Here is a 23,252-nt window from a genome sequence, read left to right on the forward strand (position 1 = left end):
TGATTCTTTCTCACATTCTGTTCATTAGTAAGTCAGTTGTATTCAACCCTCAAATTGTTTTTGCAATGATCCTAGTTGAGGCTACCATCTTCTTACTCCCTGTGATCCTGATTATTTCTGTGGTCTGTTGTTTACACAAGAGCTAAGGCAGTATTTTAAAAATAAACTAGAATACATCATTAATCTGCTTAAAGCTTCTCTTTAGCTTCCCATGTTAAAATGAAATCTAACTTCCTACTGTGGCCCTTTGTGATCTGGTATTTGCCTAATTCTCCATTCTCCTTTTGAACTACTTCTCACTCACTGAAGTTTTCCCTACTGATTGTCTTAAAATACATTTTTACTGCCACCCCATTCTCTGGCTGGCTACTTCTTATCTTTACAGTAACATCTTAATTGGTGTCTCTTCAGAGAGGTCTACATTGGCTGTTTATAGTAGCTCTCTGCCTTATTTTTTTCAACACCCCATTTATTTCCATTCTAGCACTTAACATCACTTGCAATCAGTTTGATTGCTTTTCTCCCTATTAAACTAGACAATGTCCTCACCAAGTACAAAAACTTTGTATGTATCTTGTTCATTATTGTGCCCTAGCACCGAGAATGGTAGCCTGATACATAATTGGCATGCAGTAGATGTTCACAGGGCCCTCTTATGTTCCAAGTACTGTATGAGGCATGAGAAATATTGTAGAGATCAAAACAAAATCCCTCCCCCTCACAGAGCTTTTTGTTCTAGTTAAGGAACTTGGTAAAATTAAGTAAATGTCAGGATTCCTCATTATGCTTTGCTGTTTAGCTTTTGAGTTCAAAGAGCCACAGTTGGGCTATCAAAAGATATGAGGTTATCTCAATCTATTTGTTTCTTAAATTTTAATTAGTAGATAATGAGAACTCAGAGATTGAGGAATACAAACTCTATCTTAAAATATATTCATATCTATTTGGTTCCTGAGTTTGTTAAGAATTCGGAGAGTCTGGAGTACCAATATGATGTGTGTTGAATGTTATAATGGCAGGAAAAAAATAAGAATGAGAGAACAAGAAAGTAATGGGGGTCAAAAGAGAGGGTTGTTTTACATAGGATGGCTCGAGAAGGTAATATTTCAGTAGAGGTATAAAGGGAATTTAGAATGAGCCATAAGGATATCTCCCAGGCAGAGAAAACAGTCTGCTATGCTTACCAAATTTGAGGGCAGCAAGCCAATAGGCTGAAGTGAAATAAGTGTAGGGGGTAGTGATAGGAAATGAGAGTGGGAAGAGTGGGGGTGGGAGCATGCATAGGTAGAGACATCATGAAGGTTCTTACAAGCCATCGTAGGGACTTTGGCTTTTACTTAGTAAGATTAGAAGTCATTGAGCAGAAGGGTTATGATCTTATTTGAATTTTAAAATATCACTTTGATTGTGGGGCACTTGGGTGGCTTAGTCAGTTAAGCTTCTGCTTCGGCTCAGGTCATGATCCCTAGGTCCTGGGATCAAGCCCCGCATTGGGCTCCCTGAGGGAGTCTGCAAGTCCCTCTCCCTCTGTCCACCCCCCCCCCCCCCGGCTCGTGCTCTCACTCTCTCTTTCTCAAGTAAATAAAATCTTTTTAAAAATATCCCTTTGCTATTTTGGGAATAGACTACAGGATGTAAAAGCAGAAGAAGGAAGGCCTCCTAGGGTGCTACTTGCAATAAGAGAATTGATGATGCCTGGAACCAGGGTGATTACCACTTGTAATAGTAACCAGATTCTGGATAAAAAGATAGAGCCAAATGGGTTTGCTGATGGATTGGGATATTAGATTTGAAATACGGTGGAGTCAAAGATGACTCCAAGGTTTTTGGCTTGAAAAATTAAAAGAATAGAGTTACCTTGATAGAAGGATAGACTTTTGAAATAATAGATTCCAGAGTGATGTTGATCCAAATGTCGTTAAGTCATATTTTCTCTGGGAACATACAGGGTGGAAGAACATACACAATTGTTCTTTTGGCAGAATCACCTGAAGGATATATAGATGAGAGAATTATATTCCTATCTGTTTTGTGTCACTCAATCTCTGTCACAATTTTAAAGTTCTTGGATATTTATACAGAGCATTCTGGAGACCTCACATAGTAGTATTTACTTTGTCTCCAGGATGTCTCAAATTTTTGCTTGTATTCACAGCTACCTGAAACTAATCACAGAGCTCTATTAGTGTGAGTTTAATAAGCCAGACACCTTTTTGAATAAAATTGATAAGTCTACCATTAATAGCAGGTTTGGAGTCTCTAGTATTATATCGAAATTGGTCTAACAACTGTTACAAGTATGAATGGGAGGGTTTCAAAGGGGAATGGGAATATTGTGTTTATATTGCTAAAAAACTGAACTAAGTGAATTAAAGTAGAATACTAAGGGAAAAGTAGTTTACATTTTACTCATATTGACTCTGGTTCACACTTTAATAGGCATTCAACATAATGTAACGGTTCCTTCTGTTAAAGAAAAACAATCCCCCAAAGCACTGGAAAAAGTATTTAAGCAGCAAGTGATTCCCTCTGTATTTCCTGAGACATCTATGTCTCCTTCAAACATGGCACAAGGTACTCCACTCAACTCTACCTCACAAACAGTGGCTCAAGTAAGTTCATTGTAGCTTTAAAAAATTTCAGTGTAAGGGGTTGTTGTGACTAAACCTTTGTTAAGTTAATATGAAAATTGGTCTTCGGTATACCACAGTCAATCTTTTTGTCTGTGTATATTTTGTAACAGAGACCTAGGATGTGAACCAAATTTTAGAGATTTCTTGGTAGAATTTGAACTAGTTTAGTATATTTTTAGTATTAATATTGATTGCCCAACTACCTATTTTATGTGTGTTATACAACTTCTGTTGGGTTGATAATTTAAAATTGTATACTCTAGCTGATTTCAGGTATTCAGAAACTTTTTTTTAACTGATTTTTTCATATATCTTTCATTTATCTCAAAGGTTTATTCAAGACAATTCTTTGGATATTAGGAAGAAAATACTTAAACTATTTTATTTTACCTACAAAAGAGAAATTAGCCTTTACTAATATTTAGTATGGGGAAGACTTGGTTCTGGCAAGGTTGAAAACTTGCTCTGAATATCCCCGTAATTATAGTTTTTGTTGTTGAATTATTTCAGGTTACAAGGGGTGTGAAGAGGAAAGCAGATACCACAACTCCTACAGCTGCAGTAGTTAAAGCAAGTGGCGAATCTTCCCCAACACTTACAGAACAAAAATCAGTGAAAACACCACCTCTAAAAGAAAATGTGCTGAAGACTGTTTTTCCAGATTCTCAGCAACAATGTAAAGTTGTAAAGAATGTTAAAGTGACCGAACAGTTAAGGCACTGTAGTGAGATTCTTAAAGAAATGCTTGCAAAGAAACACTTGTCCTATGCATGGCCCTTTTATAATCCTGTTGATGTTCATGCTTTGGGGCTCCATAACTACTATGACATTGTGAAAAATCCAATGGATCTTGGAACTATTAAGGTAAATGTTATCTTAATAGGAGGAACCTCTTTTCTTGATTATAAAAGTAACCTTATCATTGTAAAAAATTGTATTAATTCAGAAAAAGATAAGAAAATTAAAATTGTTAGTAAGTCATATCACCTGGAATGAGTCATAGGAAAATTTTTAAATCTCTTTCTTTTTCTTCTATTCAAACATACCCATGGTTCTTTGCCACAATGTTTGAGTTACAGTATTATAATATAACTCTGTACCCTGAATTTTCACTTAGTATATTATGAACATTTTCTCCTTACATATTCAAGATTATATTTTTAATAATTGCATGATTCTGATGCAGTGTTTTTGGGTTTTTTTTTTGTTGTTTTTTTGGTTTTTTTGGAGGGGATAAGGCATTTATGTAGTTTCCAGGCCTCTCTACATTTTTTTAATTTTTGGTTGTTTGCTGGCTTCATCCGGGTTTTTGAACTAATTATTATCTTTTTAATTTCTTTTTTTTTTTTTACTTTTTTTTTAAGTAAACTGACCCCCAACGTGGGCCTCAGATTTGTGACCCCAAGATCAAGAATTAATCAACATATAGTTGACATACAATGTTATGATTGAGATGTACAATACAATGATTTGACAGTTCTGTACTTTATGCAGTGCTCACCATGAAAGTATAGATCTGTCACAATATATAATGTTATTATGATATTATTGAGTATATATTCCCTATTCTATACTTTTCAACCCTGTGGTTTATTTCTTAAGTAACAGTTTGTACCTCTTTATCTCTGTCATTTATTTCACTCATCTCCCACGTCCCCCTTGCAATCATCAGTTTGTTCTTAGTACTTATGAGACTATTTCTGTGTATATGAGTGTTTGTTTTTTTAGATTCCACATACAAGTGAAATGATGTGCTATTTGTCTTTCTCTGTCCTATTTCCCTTAGCATAATACTCTAGATCAGTCCACATTGTTGCAGATGACAAGATCTCATCCATTCTACTGTGTGTGTGTGTGTGTGTGTGTGTGTGTGTGTGTGTGTGTGTGTGGAGAGAGAGAGAGAGCGACATCTTTATCCATTCATCTGTTGATAGACACTGAGGTTGCTTCCATATCTTGGCTGTTGTATATAATACTGCAATAAACAGGGGTGCATATATCTTTTTGAGTTAGTATTTTTGTTTTCTCATATGAATTATTTATAGATCTTGGATAGTAACCCATATAAGATACTTAATTTGCACATCTCTTCTCCTATTCAGTTGGTTGCCTTTTTGTCTTATGATATTCTTCACTGTGTAAAAGCTTTTTTGTCTGATGTACTTTATTGTTGCTTTTGTTTCCCCAGAGATAGAAAAATGTTGCTAAGGCTCATGTTCAAGAGATTACTGTGTATGTTTTCTTCTAGTTCTGTGGTTTTAATGATTTCATTTAGGTCTTTAATCTGTTTTGAATTTGTGTATAGTATAAGAAGGTGGTTCAGTTTTCATTCTTTTGCATGTATGCTAGTTTTTGCAGCACCATTTGAAGAGACTGTCTCTTTATTCTAATGGTTCTTTTGTGGAGTTTTAAGATTTTCTATATACATTATCATGTCATCTACAAATAGTTTGACTTTTCCCTACCGCTTTCAGTGCCTTTTACTTCTTTTTCTTGTCTGATTGATGCAGCTAGAAGTTTGAGCACTATGTTGAATAAAAGTGAGAATGGACATTGTTGTTCTTAGTATAGAAGAAAAGCTTTCAGTTTTACTAACATCGACTATGATGTTAACTGTGGGTTTTTATATATGGCCTTTATTTTGTTGCAGTATGTTCCCTTTAAACCCACACTCTTGAGAGTTTTATCATGAAGAAATTTGAATTTTGCCAGATTTTTTCTGCATTTATTGAGATGACTGTATGGCTTTTATCTTTCATTTTGTTCCATGTGTTGTGTCCCATTGGTTGATTTTCACAGATACTGAATCATCCTTGCATCCCTGGCATAAATCCCACTTGGTTATGGTGAATGAATTTTGCTGATATTTTGTTGAGGATTTTGCATCTGTGTTCATCAGAGATAATGATTGACTTGTGATTTTTTTTTTTTTTTTGGTAGTGTTTTTGTCTGGTTTTGGTATCGGGGTGATGCTGGCCTCATCAAAGGAATTTGGAAGTTTTTCATCCTTTTCTATTTTTTAGAATAGTTTGAGGAAGTTAGGTATTAACTCTTTAAATGTTTGATAGAATTGGCTTGTGAAGCCATGTGGTCCTCAACTTCTGTTTCTTGGGAGTTTTTTTGATTACTGGTTCAATTCCATTACTAGTAATTTGTCTGTTCAGATTTTCTGTTTCATCATGATTTAGTCTTTGAAGATTGTGTGCTTCTGGGAATTTGTCCATTTCTTCTAGGTTATCTTAATTTGCTGTCATTATTATTATTAGTTTTTGCAAGTGTCTTTGTATTTCTGTGAATATGTTATTACCTCTCACTTCTAATTTTAAGTCCTCTTTTTTAAGTTCCTCTCTTTTTTTGATGAATCTGGCTAAACATTTATCAAGTTTGTTTTATTTTTTCAAAGGACTGGCTCTTGGTTTCATTGGTCTTTTCTGTCGTTTTGGGTTTTTTTGAGTCTCTTTATTTCAGCTCTGATCCTTATTATTTCCTTCCTTTTACTAATTCTGTTCAATTTCAAATGTCTTTTCACTTAGAGGAGAATTTTAATAAAAACCTTTCATTTAAATGTTCAAGGTTGGTTTAAGGAATGTATCTTTTCATGGCTTTCCTAAGATCAAACTTGTCTAAGATGATCTGGAAATGCACTGTTTTCCTGCTTTTGTGATTTTGTTCCTCTTCTTTTTTTTTCTAATTCAGAATATCCTCCTTCCTTATCTCTACTTGTCAAATTTCACTGGATATTTTCAAAGTCAAAAAATATGAAACAAGCAGAATTTTAACATTTGTCAAATTTGGAGGGTGGGTATCTGTTTTTGGTATTACCTGTATTCTTCTGTATATTTTAACTATTTCATAATATAAATAAATAATGGAAGTTTTCAAGTGATTATTGAACTATACTATTTGTGAATCCTATAATTTTTCCTTAATTTAGGGAAAAATGGACAACCAAGAATACAAAGATGCGTATGAATTCGCTGCAGATGTTAGGTTAATGTTCATGAATTGTTACAAATACAATCCTCCAGATCATGAAGTAGTGACAATGGCAAGAATGCTCCAGGTAAGTTGATAGCTGTGCACTGAAAGTGAGTTTCCTCTGAACATGGTATGGAGATTTTAGAGCCATAACTCAAAAGATAAAGAATGCCCCACTTCCCAAGTATGAAGTGTAATTTATTAATTAGAGTATTAAAATGTGGGGGTTGTTTTTTGAGGTATAGCACACATTAGTTGCAAATCTTTTAAGGAGGCTGCCTTACACATAGAGGATATTGGGGAAATATTAGTGAAGAGGGGGTTAATAGATATCTTAGATAGGATTGACTAGAGTCCATGTCCCTCTCAAGGTAAAGCTCTAGATTTTTGAGGCTGACACAGTGGGAGGTAGTGGAATGATGCACTAGTCATGGGCAAGAAATCCTTGAAAGGTCCTCCTCTCTACAACTTGAAAGGTCTGTCTTACATAGAAGAGAGGAGAAAAATTGCTATGGTTGGCAGGCAAGGAAGCATGAGTCTTATGTTTCTTCCTTGGTAAATACCCCCCATCCTCACCCCGTTTTATAGAGATAAAATTGACATATAAAATTGTATAAGTTTAAGGTATGTAATATGGTGATTTGATGTATATATTATGTAGTGATTACCACAAGGGAAAGTAGAATTATTATCAAAATATGAGACTTTTGTTAAAGGGTGTTATTGCTGTATGTATTTGAAAATACAGAAAATCTTTATAATCTAAATTTCCATTATAGGATGTTTTTGAAATGCATTTTGCAAAGATCCCAGATGAACCTATCGAGAGTATGCCTGTCTGCTACATCAAAACAGATACCACAAAAATCCCTGGTAGAGAAAGCAGTAGTGAAGCTTCCTCTGAAGATAACTCTTCTGGTGATTCTGAAGATGAACGAGTTCAACGTCTTACAAAGCTTCAGGAGCAGGTATTTAATTGTATTGATAAATTTTTTGTATTTTTATGAGTTGTTGCAGCAAATCTATTATAAAATCCTTTTTGTAGATTAAAAGTCGTTACATTAAGATCACTTAGCATCTATGGCATTTACTTCTTGGCACATTTGTAATGCTTAATATTCTTTCCCTACCCAAATATCTATGTATCTTTAAATTCTGTTATTTATATTCCTCACCATCATGAGTTCATTCCATTGAAATGATTTATACGACATAATCCAGGATATTTTATGGATGAGATTTTTAACATTGCTACCTTTTGTGAGAAAATGTTAACTTACTCTGAGCTCAAGCCTGAAAAAAATAATTAACATTATCTGGAAATGTTAATTTTCATGGTCTGTTTTTAGTTGAATATCTAAATTTATGGGTTGAGCACATGATAGTATTTTGATTTAATGTATGCCTTCAAAATAATGAATTTGTGGAATGAAATAAGACCCTGACAGAAATGTAATATAAAATGAATTTCAGGATACGTTTAACTTTTGAGTGCCTTCATTTTTTTTCTAATGTCTTTAATTATCTAGAGCTATCAATGTTTAAAGAATTTTTTTTTCTTTATCAGCTGAAAGCTGTTCATCAACAGCTACAGGTTCTCTCTCAAGTACCTTTCCATAAGCTAAAGAAAAAGAGTAAGTCTAAAAGGGAAAAGAAGAAAGAAAAGATTAATAGCAGAGATGAAAATCCAAGAAAAAAGTTTAAGCAAATGAAATCAAAGGAAAAGTCCAAAAACAAGTAAGTATCCTTTATAATGCCTTATTCATATAATAATATTATCTAAAATAAATTTGACTAAATTTAATTTTTGTTTAGTCAGCCAAAGAAGAGGAAACAACAGGTGTTTACTTCGAAACCTGAAGATGAGGATAATGCTAAGCCTATGAACTATGATGAGAAAAGGCAGTTGAGCTTGGATATAAACAAACTCCCTGGAGATAAACTTGGGCGAGTTGTTCATATAATACAATCAAGAGAGCCTTCACTGAGAAATTCCAACCCTGATGAGATAGAGATAGACTTTGAAACACTGAAAGCATCAACACTGAGAGAACTGGAAAAGTACGTTGCTGCATGTCTAAGAAAAAGACCGCTAAAGCTTCATGGTATGTATTACTGTGTATCAGTAGAAATCAGTCTGTACTTGTGTTACTTTTTGGTAATACTCTTTTTTACTCTTAAATCACATAGGTAAGAAAATAACAAAGTCCAAGGAGGAATTTCATTCACAGAAAAAACAGGAGTTGGAAAAGCGGTTACTGGATGTCAATAATCAGTTAAATTCTAGAAAATGTCAAACAAAATGTAGGTGGCAGTTTTTTATGTGTTTTTTGTTTTTGTTTTTGTTTTTTAGGATGGCAGTTTTTTAAAAAAAATGTTCTTGTGATTATTTAATTATACTGGCATCGTAATGTGTTTCCATGTTTTGTAGCTGAGAAAACTCAGTCATCCAAGGCTGTTGGAAGTGGTTCCCGACTCAGTGAAAGCAGCAGCAGCAGCACAAGCAGCTCATCGGAGACCGAGAGTAGTAGCAGTGACTCGAGCTCCTCAGACAGCAGTGATTCCGAATCAGGTTAGCTGGCCCTTTACGTGTGCCTCTGTTTGTGGGAGCAGTTTTTTTTTTTTTTTGTATTATTGAGACTTAAACTTTTAAGAAATGTTTGTCACTTACCCAGAACCTATGGTTTGGATGCCACACTTATTTCATTACATGTTGACAATCTCACTATTTTCTTTAAAAAAGATACTGTGTAAAATGAAACTTCATAATATATGTATATGACTTAGAGGTTTGTAATATTGAAAAGAAGTTTACTAAAGGTGGGAGATACCTTCTTAATACATAATGCCAGATCTTCATGTGAGAAAATAACAAATAATAAAATTCCAATCTTCACTTCTTTTTATAAAATAATTATTTGAGGACATCTTTTACTTTACTCCCCATGATATATTAGACCACTCTAATGTTGCAAAGTATATCCTGTTGTGACAATATATTCTAAATTGAATAATCACTTTGAATTAAGACACCAGTCATCCCAGAAAATGTTTAAAGCAGACTCTTAGTCACTTTTGTGTTTTCTTCACTATAGGATATTATCTTCCATTTATAGAAAAATGTACTTCAAATAGAAATTTTCAATTATGCTAAAGTAAGGTACCATATTATTTTAGTAGTTTATCATCAGCTGTATCAAGCTTAATTCATTCATGTTTTCTTCGTGCTCTTTCATTGATGGTTATGTAATTGACAAGTAATCACTGTCCCAGGGATACCAACTTGGCAGTGGCATTCCATTATTGTCTGCCAAAAGGCACATTCAGAATACAGGGCACTTTTGTCTCCAAAATTTTGCTTTATTTTAAATGAGATGTTTCTCGTTTGTCCTGAAATTCAGTTCTCTTTAAAAAAAAATCCTACACAGAATATTGTCATATCAGGGATTCTTACCATTTGTAAGAATATCTCTCATTTCAATGTGTAGTAAGGATCTGCTGGCTTGCAAGTACACTATGTTTCACTTTTGGTTCTGTTAAGTTTGCATTTACGCGGTACTGATTGCTGCATTTTGTTTTTACATTTCTGAAGTATATAGTGGTAAACGTTTTTGTTAGAATAAAAAAATTACTTTTGTTGGAATTTGTCATAGAAAATTTTTTAATTAATTTAGGGCTCTGATTATACATTATTTCCATATATCTGACTTTAAAGCATAAAACAATGCTGGAAAACTCTAAGTTGCATTTAGTATTTTAATTGTTATTAGCATTTGTAATTTCATCTAATAAAGCATTTGTGGCCTAATAAGTTAGAGCACTTTGTCTTTTATTTGTAGGGTAAAACTGAGTTATCCAATTATGTACTGACTACTGATTAATAAATGCCTTGAGCATTAGTGGGAAAGTGGAAAAGTACTCTATACAGAGTACTTCAATAAAGGTGTTCAAAAATACCTTAATTTTAATTGGAATTAGTTTCTGATAGATTCTTTCAATTACATTGCTTGAAGAGAAGATGTTTATTATCCACTGTGTTCTTAAAATGGTGTAATATATGTTTCCCTAATTTTCTAGCTGAAAAAATTATAATTTTTTATCATATTTGTGTTGAATTTTTATTTTATGACTGGCATTCTTGTTTAATGTCATCTTTTTCAATAATGGGCTGTTTTTGAAAACATTGTTAAAATCAGAGTAGCACATTTTTATATTTCAGCTGACATTATGGATAGTGTGTAGGTTTGTGACACTAAGGTCAGTCTGTCTTCTAACATGATAGTATGAATTTGCATTTTCCTTTGAAGTTTTTGTTTTATGGACATTGAAACTGTGTACTTCATTGAGAAAACACTGTTATAAATTGCAAACACAATGCCTACCTCCAATGAGCATTAAGTTCTGTTTGAGTTTTTGTTTGTTTTATTGTTTCACAAAATAAATTAGTGAGTGAATTTAGGACCTCTGTCCTAAATATTAACTTCAATTGCATGCATTAAAATGCTGTGAGGTTCTTAATTTTTAGTGTGTAATCTAAGAACATTTTTTACTTTCTTGAACAACAAAAACTATAAATAAAAGGATTATAAATGATGAAAAATAATTAAGTCAAATTGTATCAATAGCAATACTTAAAGTAAAAATAAGTAAAGCATCTACCATTCCTAATTGTGTACATGACATTCTCAAGGAGCAGATGACAAATCCCAAGTCTAAGTCTCAGGGTGGAGGGAAATGGAACTACTTACTGAGAAAATACAATTTGTGAAAATCAGGAATATTAGCAAACGCTTTATCTGTTATATAAGTAAAAATTAACTGAAAATATGCATAAGATTGTAGCTTTAAAATTTATTATGATTCGCCCAGAACTAAAACTTAACATTTGGAATATCTTTATTACCATAACTCTGGTTAATAAGACTTTCAGTTATTCAAGATAGGAGATATGAATAGAAGTTCATTTCTTCAAAATTTTAATAGAGGAAAGTTTTCTGGAAGCTTTGGTGAGAAATTCTTTTTTGATAGAAGGATATTGTCATAAGCCATTTTTTCTTAATCTATTTTTTATACCGGCCTTCTGGAATTTTTATAGCAGCCTGTACAGTCTTCTTAACCAAGTCATAATCTTTTGTAATTTTGGTTATCAGGGATGGAGCTCTACATTAACTTTTCTTAATCCTCCAATATTATTGACTCATATGGTTCTTTAGTTATCCTGTATTATGAGTTGGTCTGTCTTTACTGCAGTAGCATTCTTTTCAGATGTGCAAAATGTGTGTGTGAAATGTTTGAAAGGTAACATCTGTGAAAAACATTTAAGTGTTGTAAACTGTGTTGCAGTTGTTTATTCCACATTATTTAAATGATTATCTTCTATGTATTCTCAAACTTATTTTATGCACTTTTGAAAAATACAGACTCAATTCTGCTTTGCTAAATAGGATTAAATGGCAGAGCTGTGATTTCCAAGGCAAGTTTGATTTAAAAATTCTTTAACACTTCAAACAAGATATTAAGTCAGTTCCAAAATAGAGTTGGAATGAAAGCCCAAATCTTTGAAAAATATAAACGAGATATCTGTGGGGTAGAAACAGTACTTGAGTGCAGATTTGTTGTAATTTGGTTTTATTGTTTATTTTCTTGATTAACAGTGGCATATGCAAATTGTCATGTACAGGTTAGTCAAGAACATTTATTGAACATTGGAATAAATATAAAACCTTCCTAAATTATTTTTTCATAACCATCAAAATGTCATCAACTGTCAGACAGGTTTGACCATAAAGTGAATTTCAGATGCTTATACCCTTGCTGGGGTCTGCTTGTATATACATATAACCTGGTGAGAGTTTTCTAATGTTCAACAATTTTGGCTATCCTGAGTGATATAACAGGGGAGGAATATAATAATTAATAGATTCAGTCCTGTGGATAATATTACTGAGAAATAATCAAATGGGAGTAGCTCATTGGTAGTAATGCTTTTGATAGAAATCTTATAGGAAACAACTTTGGAACTGTCTAAATGTAAGCTCAAATACTTGATTAGTGTAGAGTAGAATATTTTCCAGGAATGTTTATACTTTTAATTGTTTAATATTTAACACACAAAGGAACCCAGTGGTTAATTTGTCGCTTCATTTATTAGACTTCTTGCTTTTATTGGCTTCAGTGTAATATTCAGAGAATGAAATTTATAAAGTTCTTTAACAGGTTCTTTTTAAAAAAATTTCCTTAATCATGAATGAATTACAAATACGAACAAAACAACAATTTTTCTTTTTAGTTCTACAACCTAGGTTTTCTATAGAAATGACAAGGATATGATTTTTTCCACACAAGGGGAAAAGGACAAAAAGGACTTGGTTCAAGTGTAGATTTTGTTTTACCCCTTTAGGAGAAGGATGGTTTAGTGAATGTAGGATATAATAAAATGACAGTGTAGAGTAATCTTTTCCATTTAGGAGAAATGATCAGAGTTAATTATATAAATTTTTAAGACTTTATGACATCCTCATCAGTTAAAGTTTTTTCAAAGCAAAAGCACCATAGTGATAAATTCAAGGACCCAAGCTTGATATATACTTGTATATATTGAGGTCCATATGTGAGCCTTGAGTCTTAGAAATTAGTGATGAATTTTGTCTTGTGAATTTAAAATTTTTTGTCCTATATGGGCCTTCCTGCCTGAATAAGCAGGCTGTGTAGAATAGTGTTATCTCAGTACATTAGAATCACCTGTAAAACTTGAATGGAGAATGGGGCCAGGTATATGTGATGTTAGAAGTATCTCAGGTGACTTTAATGTGCTGCCACGCTTGAGAACCATTGGCCTTGGGTTTTTTCCTTTTGTTTCCACTTTTCAGCTCTAGTTTTAATAATTTAGTAAAAGGAACAGCAGTTTATTTAGTAATGAACCTTGCTTCTCCCTCTGCTCCACCCTCACGTATGTGTTTGCGCTCATTCTCGCTCCTCAAAAAAAAATAATTGGGTATTTCTCTTATCTTAAAAAAGCACCAAATGCTTCAATAACAATTGCCAAGCAAGCAAATTTTTTAGTTCAAAAGCAAAATGCTTGATTTCTTTTTTCTTTTAATCAATAGAATACATCTTTGATCGTAAGTTTGGGCAAATCATTTAACATCTCTGGACATTCTTTCTTACAAAATAAGGTAGCAAACCCTAGTACTGAATTCCTATTACCTTTCTAAATCCAAATGTATTCAGCATTTGTATACACTGCAAAATAGTGACTACAATAAGTCTAGTTACCAGTCTGATTTTTTTCAATTAAAAATTCTTTGATTCCTTTTGCTACTATCTTCAGATTTGGAGATGGTAATTTTTAAAATTCTGAGTTTTATTTTTATGTATCAGAAAAATAATGCCCTTCAATTTCTTAGTAGAACACTAATGAGGTATGTCATATTTTATTGTACTTAAAGAGTTTATGTAGATCATAGAATAATGTAGTTTAGCTGCATATTTGAATAGTTAAGATGGATGTGTAGATGTGCATATAGTATATGATCATATTAATTAAGTCTGTTTTTTGGTTCAAAGCCAAAACCATAATGTATTCCCTAAATGTGAGAGCTACCTGGATCTATAGCCTCAATCTTTGCTGTCTGTATTTTTCCCTTCCCTTCCATCTAACCCCAACACTTAAATAATACTTAGTGGAGTGACATTAAGATGGTTTGTGTCATTTCAAATATTTGAATTCTTTAAATTAAAGCACTTCATTGAGTAGCATTTAGCAGTTTTAACAATGTCCAGCATCAAACATTTTAGGAGAGGAAAGAACAGTAACACATCCAGTGGAAACTGATGGCATTTCAGGAGGCAGAAGGTAATTATTAAAATTAGAATGTTTAAAGTTTGAATAAGATTTTATGTTAAACCAGCTTTGGTGCCCTGGGGCCTGAAGCAAATGAGCTCCGGTGGCTCATGAATGCTGACCTGGAGAGATGGGTCAAGGCATTAACTGCCTATTTGGTGCTTTACCACATTGACCTAGGCTTATGATTGGGGAGAACAGCACCATAACCAACTGTAAGATTAAGAAGAACCTATGAGCACCATGTCAGATCTTTTTATATCTATTCTACCACCAGTGTCCACTATAAAGGTATTTCTAAAGGTAAAGAAGGTAGTGTAAAAACCATTTTTTGCTACATAGTTGAGGCTGCCAAATAGCTAGAAAGTAAATAAAGGATTATTTGGAGTCTTTCCTATAATGTTTAGTAAGCAGAGCAAACTTTACCATGAAATCGAAGCTTCACTTTTCATAAAAGACTCAGATAAGTGACATATCCTTCTCTTTATAGTATTCTTAATTATTTTAATTAAGTCCCTTATGGCTTTATTTATGGCTAATTGATAAAAGATTTTACTATAGTTCATCCTACTTGTTTAAAACCTTATCTGTGTTGTAACTTGTTCCTTTTTAAACTATTACTTATTCAGACTCTTTGCTATGCTATTCTTTTTGCTTAAATAACCAAAATTGAAATTTGCGAGTGGATATTTATTCCATTATATGGAAAAGAAAATATCCCTATTAAAAAGCAAGTATCGCTTTATAATTTTGACTGATTGAAAGGTCAAAACTTGGTAACTATAATAATTTCTTGATCTAAGGTATTAAAAGTATTTTCTTGAAATGACCATTTTATTTCTAATATGAAAAACATTTATAACTTAAATGGTAAGTTTTTAAGCTGCCAAAGAGTGAAATCTTTTTTTATATACATTTGCAGAAATGTTTCCTAAATTTACTGGAGTAAAACAGAATGATTCTCCTAAAGAACTAGTAAAGGTAAGTTAATTCTTCATTTTTTATCTTAGAATTTTAAAATGTATGTTATGTCGCTGGTGTAGCAATCATATAAAATTTGTTTTGATTTTATTTACAATGAAGAGCTGTCACTCTTTTTCCATTTGTCAACTAAATATTGAAAGATGTTTTCCTCAAGAATATTGAACACAGGAACTGTTTGGCTACATTTTTTCTAAAAAGATATAACTGTTCTATAAATAAAACACAGTAGAACAAATTATAAAAGTATGGAATTAGTCTTGAGGTCTAAATACAGAGGGAAGGCCTTGCTTTTTCTATATGCACACAGTAGGATGGTAGGGTATGCACAGTCAGGTGAAATTTCTAAAGGTAGGAGGAAAATGGTAGGGTTTAAGATGAAGCTCATAATTACCAGCTATTAATTTTAGGACATCTAAGATTAGTAGTTGATGTGCTTTGGAAAGGATAGAAGTAATTTTATCTCTTACTAATTCAGGTTGGTCTCATTAAATTTTAATTTTCTGAACTCTTCTCAGATATAGAATTATAAGTATATATACCTTTATTAAATTATACATTTTTAACATCTAACTAGATTAGGGATGTTCAACATAAATACTTGTTTTGAGGGAGCTCTCAGTTGTAAGAAGAAATATAATCACATGGTTAACAGGTTGCATGAGGGACGCCTGGGTGGCTAAGCGGTTTGGCGCCTGCCTTCGGCCCAGGGCGTGATCCTGGAGTCCTGGGAGAGAGTCCCACGTTGGGTTCCCTGCATTGAGCCTGCTTCTCCCTCTGCCTATGTCTCTGCCTCTCTCTCTCTCTCTCTCTCTCTCTCTCTCTCTGTCTCTCATGAATAAATTAAAATATTAAAAAAAAAAGAGGTTGCATGGTTAGTGCTGTAATTTATATTCATAATTTATTGAGAAAATGAAGAATATATACACTGCCTGAAGGAGAGAATGCTTAAAACAGGTTAACTAAAGGGAAAAGGAAGGAATGGTTAGTTACTACATTGACTCAGATTAAGGACTTATTTTTTTAAAGGTGTAGCATGAAGAGAGGCAAAACACAGGTGGTGTATTCAGGGAAATGTGGTAACAGAGGGTATTTGTAAAGGATTAGTTGGCTTGGGAGATAGAATAGGGAGGATTTTGAATACCTAGGTGAAGTGTTGACTGATTTGGTAGGCAAGAACGAGTTCTTGAAGGCTTTTGAGTGGGAACAAGAAACATAATCTGTTGTCATAGGTATTGGAGGAATCAAAATTATATCAATGAGTTTTGAAATTTTATACCTATAGAATGCTGTCTTAATGATCTGCTTGTGGCCAGAATTTTTTCAGTGCCCCTCACTGAGGAACAGAATGCCCATTGATAATAAAAAAGGGAATATATTTTTAGGAATATGAATAAATGCATATATTTTTGTGTTTCAGAAAGTGATTTTTTTTTTCTGATTTAAACCTCAGCATTTGACTTTAGGTATTGAGCTTGGGCTTATATTATTGTAGGTATAAATATTCCTAGGGCATTAGTTTTATTCAAGCTAGCATAGGTATTCATACACTTGCCTTGTCTTTTCATTCACCCTAACTCCTTTGTTAGATGGAGGAGAAAGACTGTCTTACTCATCTCTGTACTACCTACAACTTAAAGCTTAGTAGATAAGGTACCTAGGCTTTGGTATCTTAGCTTGCAACTGAGTAGATGTGAGATTCTAGGTAAATTGCTTTTATTATATTTAAGTCCCATTGTAAACTGTAGATGGGGATGATAGTTCTACCAAACTCAAGAGATTATTGTGAGAATTGAACTATATGAAGGGTTTAGCCTAGTACCTCATACATTATAGGCATTAAATAAGTGTTAGCTATTATACTAGTTTTTACTTAATAAATTAATCAGAATTTGTTGATAGTCTACAGGTTAACTATCATGTGACTTTTACCCATTCTTCCCATTATGCCTATAATTCAGTAAGGATAGGAGGTAAAAAAAAAAAGTGAATTAGCCTCTAGATTGGGTATAAAAGCTCAGTTTTTATTTTCCATAGCTCACAGAAAAGCATTTCAAAATAAGCAGCACTATTTAATAACATGCCTGAGGCTATATGTATTATTAAGATTATCTGTTTCAACTAACTCTGCTTAAAACTATAGGATGGCCAAGCCATTTAATCTTTCCACATCTTGATTTTCTCATCTGTAAGAATGGGATAATTATACCTTATAAGTTTGTGTAACTTAAGTAATACCATTTTTTAAGAGTATTGTTATGTTTTTTCCTCTGTGTTTTAAATTTTTTTAGTTAAACTACTTGTGTGGTTAAAACTCTGAATGACAATTTTATTTATCTTTGTCTTAACAGATACAGCATTCTGTGCAAGATAAAACCTCTGCAAAAACTACCCTTGTTTGTCAGACTTCATATTCGTGTGAAACACCACCAAATCACCATCAGTCAGCATTGAATCATCAAGAATTAGAACATTTACAGGGTGTAAAAAACATTTCACCTTTACAAATTCCACCTCCCTCAGGTAAAAAGTTAATTAGTAAATAATAAACTCCAGGTTAGAAAAAATCACTGAAGCACATTGTTAGAGATTATCTGCTTTATACTTAAGATACTCATTACATTTGAATAAGAAAATTATGTGTACAGTTCACATGCAACTTACTTTCAAGTAGATTATGTACATTGGCATTGGCATATGCCATATATTAAAACCTTCCACTGCCAGTCTACTACTACTACTACTACTACTACTACTACTACTACTACTACTGAGTTCTGAGCAGATTTAGAATTTTGCTCTAACTTCCATGATGCTTATTTGAATTGGAAAGGTAGGATGGAATATGGAAAAGATAGAGATTATATAGGTAGAGAAATTAAGTTATATACATGAGAAATCGTTTAAAACTAAGGAAACCTGGGCTAGAAATACTTGCCTAGCAGTGGTTCCCATTTGCCAAAACATCTTCGAACATTTTATATTGTTAGATTCATTTGACTAAATATCCTGTCTGTTAGTTTTGTCAGAAGTGAAAATATTGCCTGTCTCATCTTGATTCTCCTGCCAGTGTTTGGCACAAAGGATAATTCTCTGATACTGATGAACTCAGCCTAGGAGTACCTGAACCTTAAGATACTATTCAGGTCTAACCTAAAGGCAGATGTGAATGAATGTTCCTTATCCACATCTCCTTCCCTTTAGGCTGCTCACTGGTTTGTATTTGGCCTTCCAATGACAGTGGTTTCTCCAAAGCAGAAGAAATTTCTAAATTGTTTTACAACACAGATTAGGAAGAACAGAGAAATTTTGATACTCCTTTATTGCTTCTAGTGGTAGCTCCCTACTGTTCTTTAAGTATTTCATTTTGTATTTAACTCAAGTTATAGCTCTTCCCAAAGCAACACTGGAGGGCATCCCAGAAATAAAGATAAAAATCCAAAGTATGAAATACTTACATCCATCCTTTTGTGGAAAAAAGTTTTCAAATTATGCAGGAGCATAACTGAAAATGTAGTAATTCATGAATTACCTTAAATACAAGTGTTCCATTTGGGTCTTTTATTTTGTATACAAGTAGCTTCAAACAGGAGCATAGTGAAATCTGATTTTATATTAGGAAGTGGTTGTTGCTTAACTATATAGAGGATGGATTAAAGTGAAGATGCTCTGGAGTAGTTGGGACCAAGTAAGGAAGCTGAGTGCTGTAGTTTAGGAAGGAAATTATGAGGACCACAACTAAGGCAGTAAGTATGGAAAGGAAATGAATAAATTATAAAAATATTTTTGTGGTGCAGCTGATAGGCTTTGTTACAATAAATATCTTGCCAAGGTATCATCCAATAGCTGGATTGAGGATAAGAGGTAGGGCTGCCCGGGTGGTTTGGTGCCACCTTCAGTTCAGGGCGGGATCCTGGAGACCCGGGTTCAAGTCCCAGGTTGGGCTCCTTGCATGGAGCCTGCTTCTCCCTCTGCCTGTGTCTCTGCCTCTCTCTCTCTCTCTGATGAATAAATAAATAAAATCTTAAAAAATAAAAAGAAAAGAAGAGGTTGTGCTCACTTTGGATGTGTTTGAGGTACTAGAGTATCTAATTGGAAATCTACAACCGTAAATAGGTTTCTGAAACTAACAGGATATAATGAGAACTATAATTTAGGAATTACCAGTGCATAGAAGCTACTTGAAACTGATAATGAATGAACACACCCAGGAAAATGTATAGAGCAGGAAGAGAAAGATCAAGCACAAAATTCTAAGAAACAAAACTTCCTCAGTTAAAATAGAAAAAAGTAAGGTTAAAAGATGATGTCATCAAATCACAAGAATATAAAAATACCACAAGAGTATATACTGCAATGGATTAAAGTAAGATGAGAAGTGAGGAGAGAGGATTAAAATTGGCAGTGTGAGGGCAGCCCTGGTGGCCCAACGGTTTAGCGCTGCCTTCAGCCCAGGGTGTGGTCCTGGAGACCCGGGGTCAAGTCCTGCATCAGGCTCCCTGCATGAAATGGAGCCTGCTTCTGCCTGTGTCTGTGCCTCTCTCTCTCTCTCTCTCTCTCTCTCTCTCCATGTGTCTCTCATGAATAAATTTTTTTTTTTTTTAAGATTTTATTGAGAGAGAGAGAAGGGGGCAGAGACGCAGGCAGAGGGAGAAGCGGGCTCCATGCAGGGAGTCCGACGTAGAACTCGATCCTGAATCTCCAGGATCACGCCCTGGGCTGAAGGCGGCACTAAACCGCTGAGCCACCTGGGCTGCCCAATTAATTAAATCTTAAAAAAATAAAAATTGGCAGTGTGAGTTTTTTTTTGCTTTTGCAAAAGGTTTTTTTACTAGCCATTGTGATTGGGGTAGAAGACAGTTTTTCTAAGTTGAGAAATAATGGAATGTGGATGTACACCAGTCTTCCAGTAAGTTTATTGGTAGAGAAGATAGCTATGGCTTTAACAGAAAAATAGTTTTGGGGGCGTTTTTTTTGGTGGGAGTTTATTGGTTAGATGAGGAGACATTGTTTCATTATGTTTGAGTTTTTGAATCAAAGAGATTTGGACATGTTTAAAGGTTGATCAGAAAGAGCCATAATATAGAAACTGTTTTTATTATAGTAAATTCATGGAATATTGGTAGGCATAGCCCTGAAGAAGTAGATAGTGGAAAATAATGCAGTCAAGATGGTCCTTTGTTCCTATTTTAAGAAAACATCTTATCTATGGAAAGTCAGGCTTTCAAAATCGAAGCCTTCTGTTGGAGTAATTTTATTGTATGGATTAAATTTTTATTTATATGTGATTGTGAGTAAAAGGAATTTGTGTGACTATTATATAAAAGGAATGCGAATGTTTGGACAATGCCAGAGTGGCTATTCTATTGCACTTACCAAATTTTTCAGAATCAAGTGTTTTGCATTTTCCAACTGTAGGTGGCACAATGCCCAAGGGAAACTGCAAATGTATAAAAGCTAAAGTTACTTTTCTGGAGTTTAATCTTGATGGAAATAAAGTTTTAGTTAAATCTTCTTAAACAATGAGTTTTTTCACTTAAGTTTTAATAAAAGTTTGACAAAATGTCAACTTTTGTCAATGTTAGGAGTACATAAAAGCTTTAAGAAATTGAATCACATGTTAGCAGTTTATTTCAAAATTACTGCCATCGTTTCCACATGAACTGAAAAATGCCTTTTTTCCTTAAAATAAGTTGGTCTTAAGTTACAAAAGATTAATGGCCTTATCCTTTTAACTTCTTCATTTCCCAGATTCATTTCTCAGCTTATAAATCTTCACTCAATTATATTAAGAATTTTTTAAAAAATCAAATGCTTATGTTGTCATATCATTGTGAATTAACATAGCAAATGAAAAGGTAAATCAAAGAGTTTGGTATCTAGTAGGAGAAATAAACAACTGGTATACAAAGTAAAAAAATATTGTTCCCTAAAAGAATCAAAACAAAATTTAAGGAGTTGAGGAAGGCAAAATTACCCCATCTCTTTGGCAGATGTATATTTTACAGATTAAGTATCATTTGCACTGGATATTGGAGGAAGAAGTAAGACTTATCTATATATATCTAGGACTGAAAGGCATTTTGGATGGAGGAAACAACATGCATGAAGGTATTTAGGCAATCGATAATTTAATGTGATTAAAGCTTTGGTTGGATAAATAGGCACGTGGGAGAATGAATTTGGAAAGGTATACCAGGTTCAGATCATAAAGAACCGTGTTATCTACAGACTTTGGACTTAATGCTATAGTCAGTAGGGAGCCAGTGAAGATTTTTTTTTTTTTTTTTTGAGTAAAGGGTGTGCCTCAAGTTACTTAATTTACAAATATTATATAGGCCAGTTGGAGGATTGGGCCATAAGGACCTGAGAAAGAAGAGACCAACAGGGCTTTTGCAGTAGTAGGGAAAAAAAATGAAGTAATAGAAAGAAAGAAAAGGGAAAGGTTGAAAAAAATGATAAGGGCAGAATGAGCAGGTCTGTAAAACCTGAATATGTGCTAGATTTTAATAACAAAGTATTACAAGCTTAAGTGGCTCAGAATATAGGCTAGATACTGGTACAGGTTGGAAAACATAAGTCTGAGGAAGAGAAGTTTTGTAGGACCAGAGGGTCATCCCCCTAAAAACATTTTTTCAAAGAGACCCTTGACACACTTTCTAGGCTTCTGTCACTCTATTTCCTTTGTCATCCCATCTCTTTGAATGTTCCTTACAGATATCTCTGTATCTGCCTAGCTTTAAATGCTGATAACACGGAGTTGTATCATTAAGCCTTTATCTTTTTACTTCAGAGCATTCCAGCCATGTTCCAAAGCCTATGTTTACTAAGCTAGTGATCCCCTCGGCTTTATAGCAATATTCTTGGAACAGCCTTCCCATTTACCCAGTTCTGCCATACATTGTTATTTCTACTTATTAGAACATGTAAAAGGTTGGAAGGCAATGATCTATACATCTTGCCTGAATGATCTCAGTGTCTGTGACTTCTAGTCTCATTTTTACAAATCAAGCATCCAGGCTTCATGCATATTTATACAACTCCACTGAACATCTTAAATATCACATAGGCATGTCAAACACAGCATTCCAAAATTGAATTTCCCTATTTTAATGCCCACATTTTAATCTTTCTTGTTTTCTTTAAAAAACACTATTGTTTTATTATCAGCAGGACTGCCCTGCATGGGGCAGTGGACACTGGGTTGAGGATATGTGTAGGATGTGAGGAGGAGATAATGATTGGGTGGCTGCTTTGAAGGAAAGGGGTGATCTGGAGGCCAGGTACAAGAGCCCTGCAGTTTCACTTCCAGCAATATGTAGACCTCTTAAAGGAGTCCTGGCAAGCTATGGCCATACCACCAATAAGATTAAGAAATTCCTGGAAATCTATCTGGCCATCAGAGTTGAGGTCCAGTTTTTTCATCATGCAATGAAGGATACAGAGTCCATCTGGTTCTTTGTGCCAGTTCTGTATTCATGAAGGTTAGGAACTCTGTCTTGGAGAGTGTGCAGTTGTTACTCCTATCCAGCACACTTGGAAAGCAGCCATCAGAGAGTCGATGCACTGCTCAGTTTCAGTAGGGTTGGACATTTTTGCCATACCTGCTTGGAGGAGGCATGGAGCCTGTGACCAGGTGGCGGTGGTGCTATTCCTCTTTAATTCTTGATAATAATATTGCCACCGCTTATCTCAGCAAACTGAGAGTTATTTAGAGTTTACTTCTCTTGTAATATATACTCTATTTTTTAAATACTATCTGGCCTCAAGCACAAAATGGATATAGTTCGAAATTTATAGTTTTAACTCCCTATTTT

At 33.8% G+C, this 23,252-nt stretch overlaps 1 protein-coding gene and 1 pseudogene across 1 annotated transcript in view; one reads left to right on the plus strand and one right to left on the minus strand.

Moving 5' to 3' along the window:
• BRDT (bromodomain testis associated) overlaps window positions 1-23,252 on the plus strand; it is a 57,471-nt gene that overhangs the window by 22,456 nt on the left and 11,763 nt on the right. Inside the window, exons 6-15 of the mRNA XM_072834469.1 lie at window positions 2,440-2,612; window positions 3,144-3,497; window positions 6,568-6,696; window positions 7,391-7,579; window positions 8,179-8,348; window positions 8,427-8,716; window positions 8,802-8,915; window positions 9,043-9,183; window positions 15,377-15,435; window positions 17,787-17,958. Of these exons, the coding sequence (XP_072690570.1) occupies window positions 2,440-2,612; window positions 3,144-3,497; window positions 6,568-6,696; window positions 7,391-7,579; window positions 8,179-8,348; window positions 8,427-8,716; window positions 8,802-8,915; window positions 9,043-9,183; window positions 15,377-15,435; window positions 17,787-17,958 (1,791 nt within the window). The remainder of the gene's footprint in view (window positions 1-2,439; window positions 2,613-3,143; window positions 3,498-6,567; window positions 6,697-7,390; window positions 7,580-8,178; window positions 8,349-8,426; window positions 8,717-8,801; window positions 8,916-9,042; window positions 9,184-15,376; window positions 15,436-17,786; window positions 17,959-23,252) is intronic.
• On the minus strand, window positions 22,669-23,037 carry LOC140637952 (protein S100-A11 pseudogene; annotated as a pseudogene).

The sequence above is a fragment of the Canis lupus genome, chromosome 8 (assembly GCF_048164855.1).
Source record: "Canis lupus baileyi chromosome 8, mCanLup2.hap1, whole genome shotgun sequence".
NCBI lineage: Eukaryota > Metazoa > Chordata > Mammalia > Carnivora > Canidae > Canis > Canis lupus.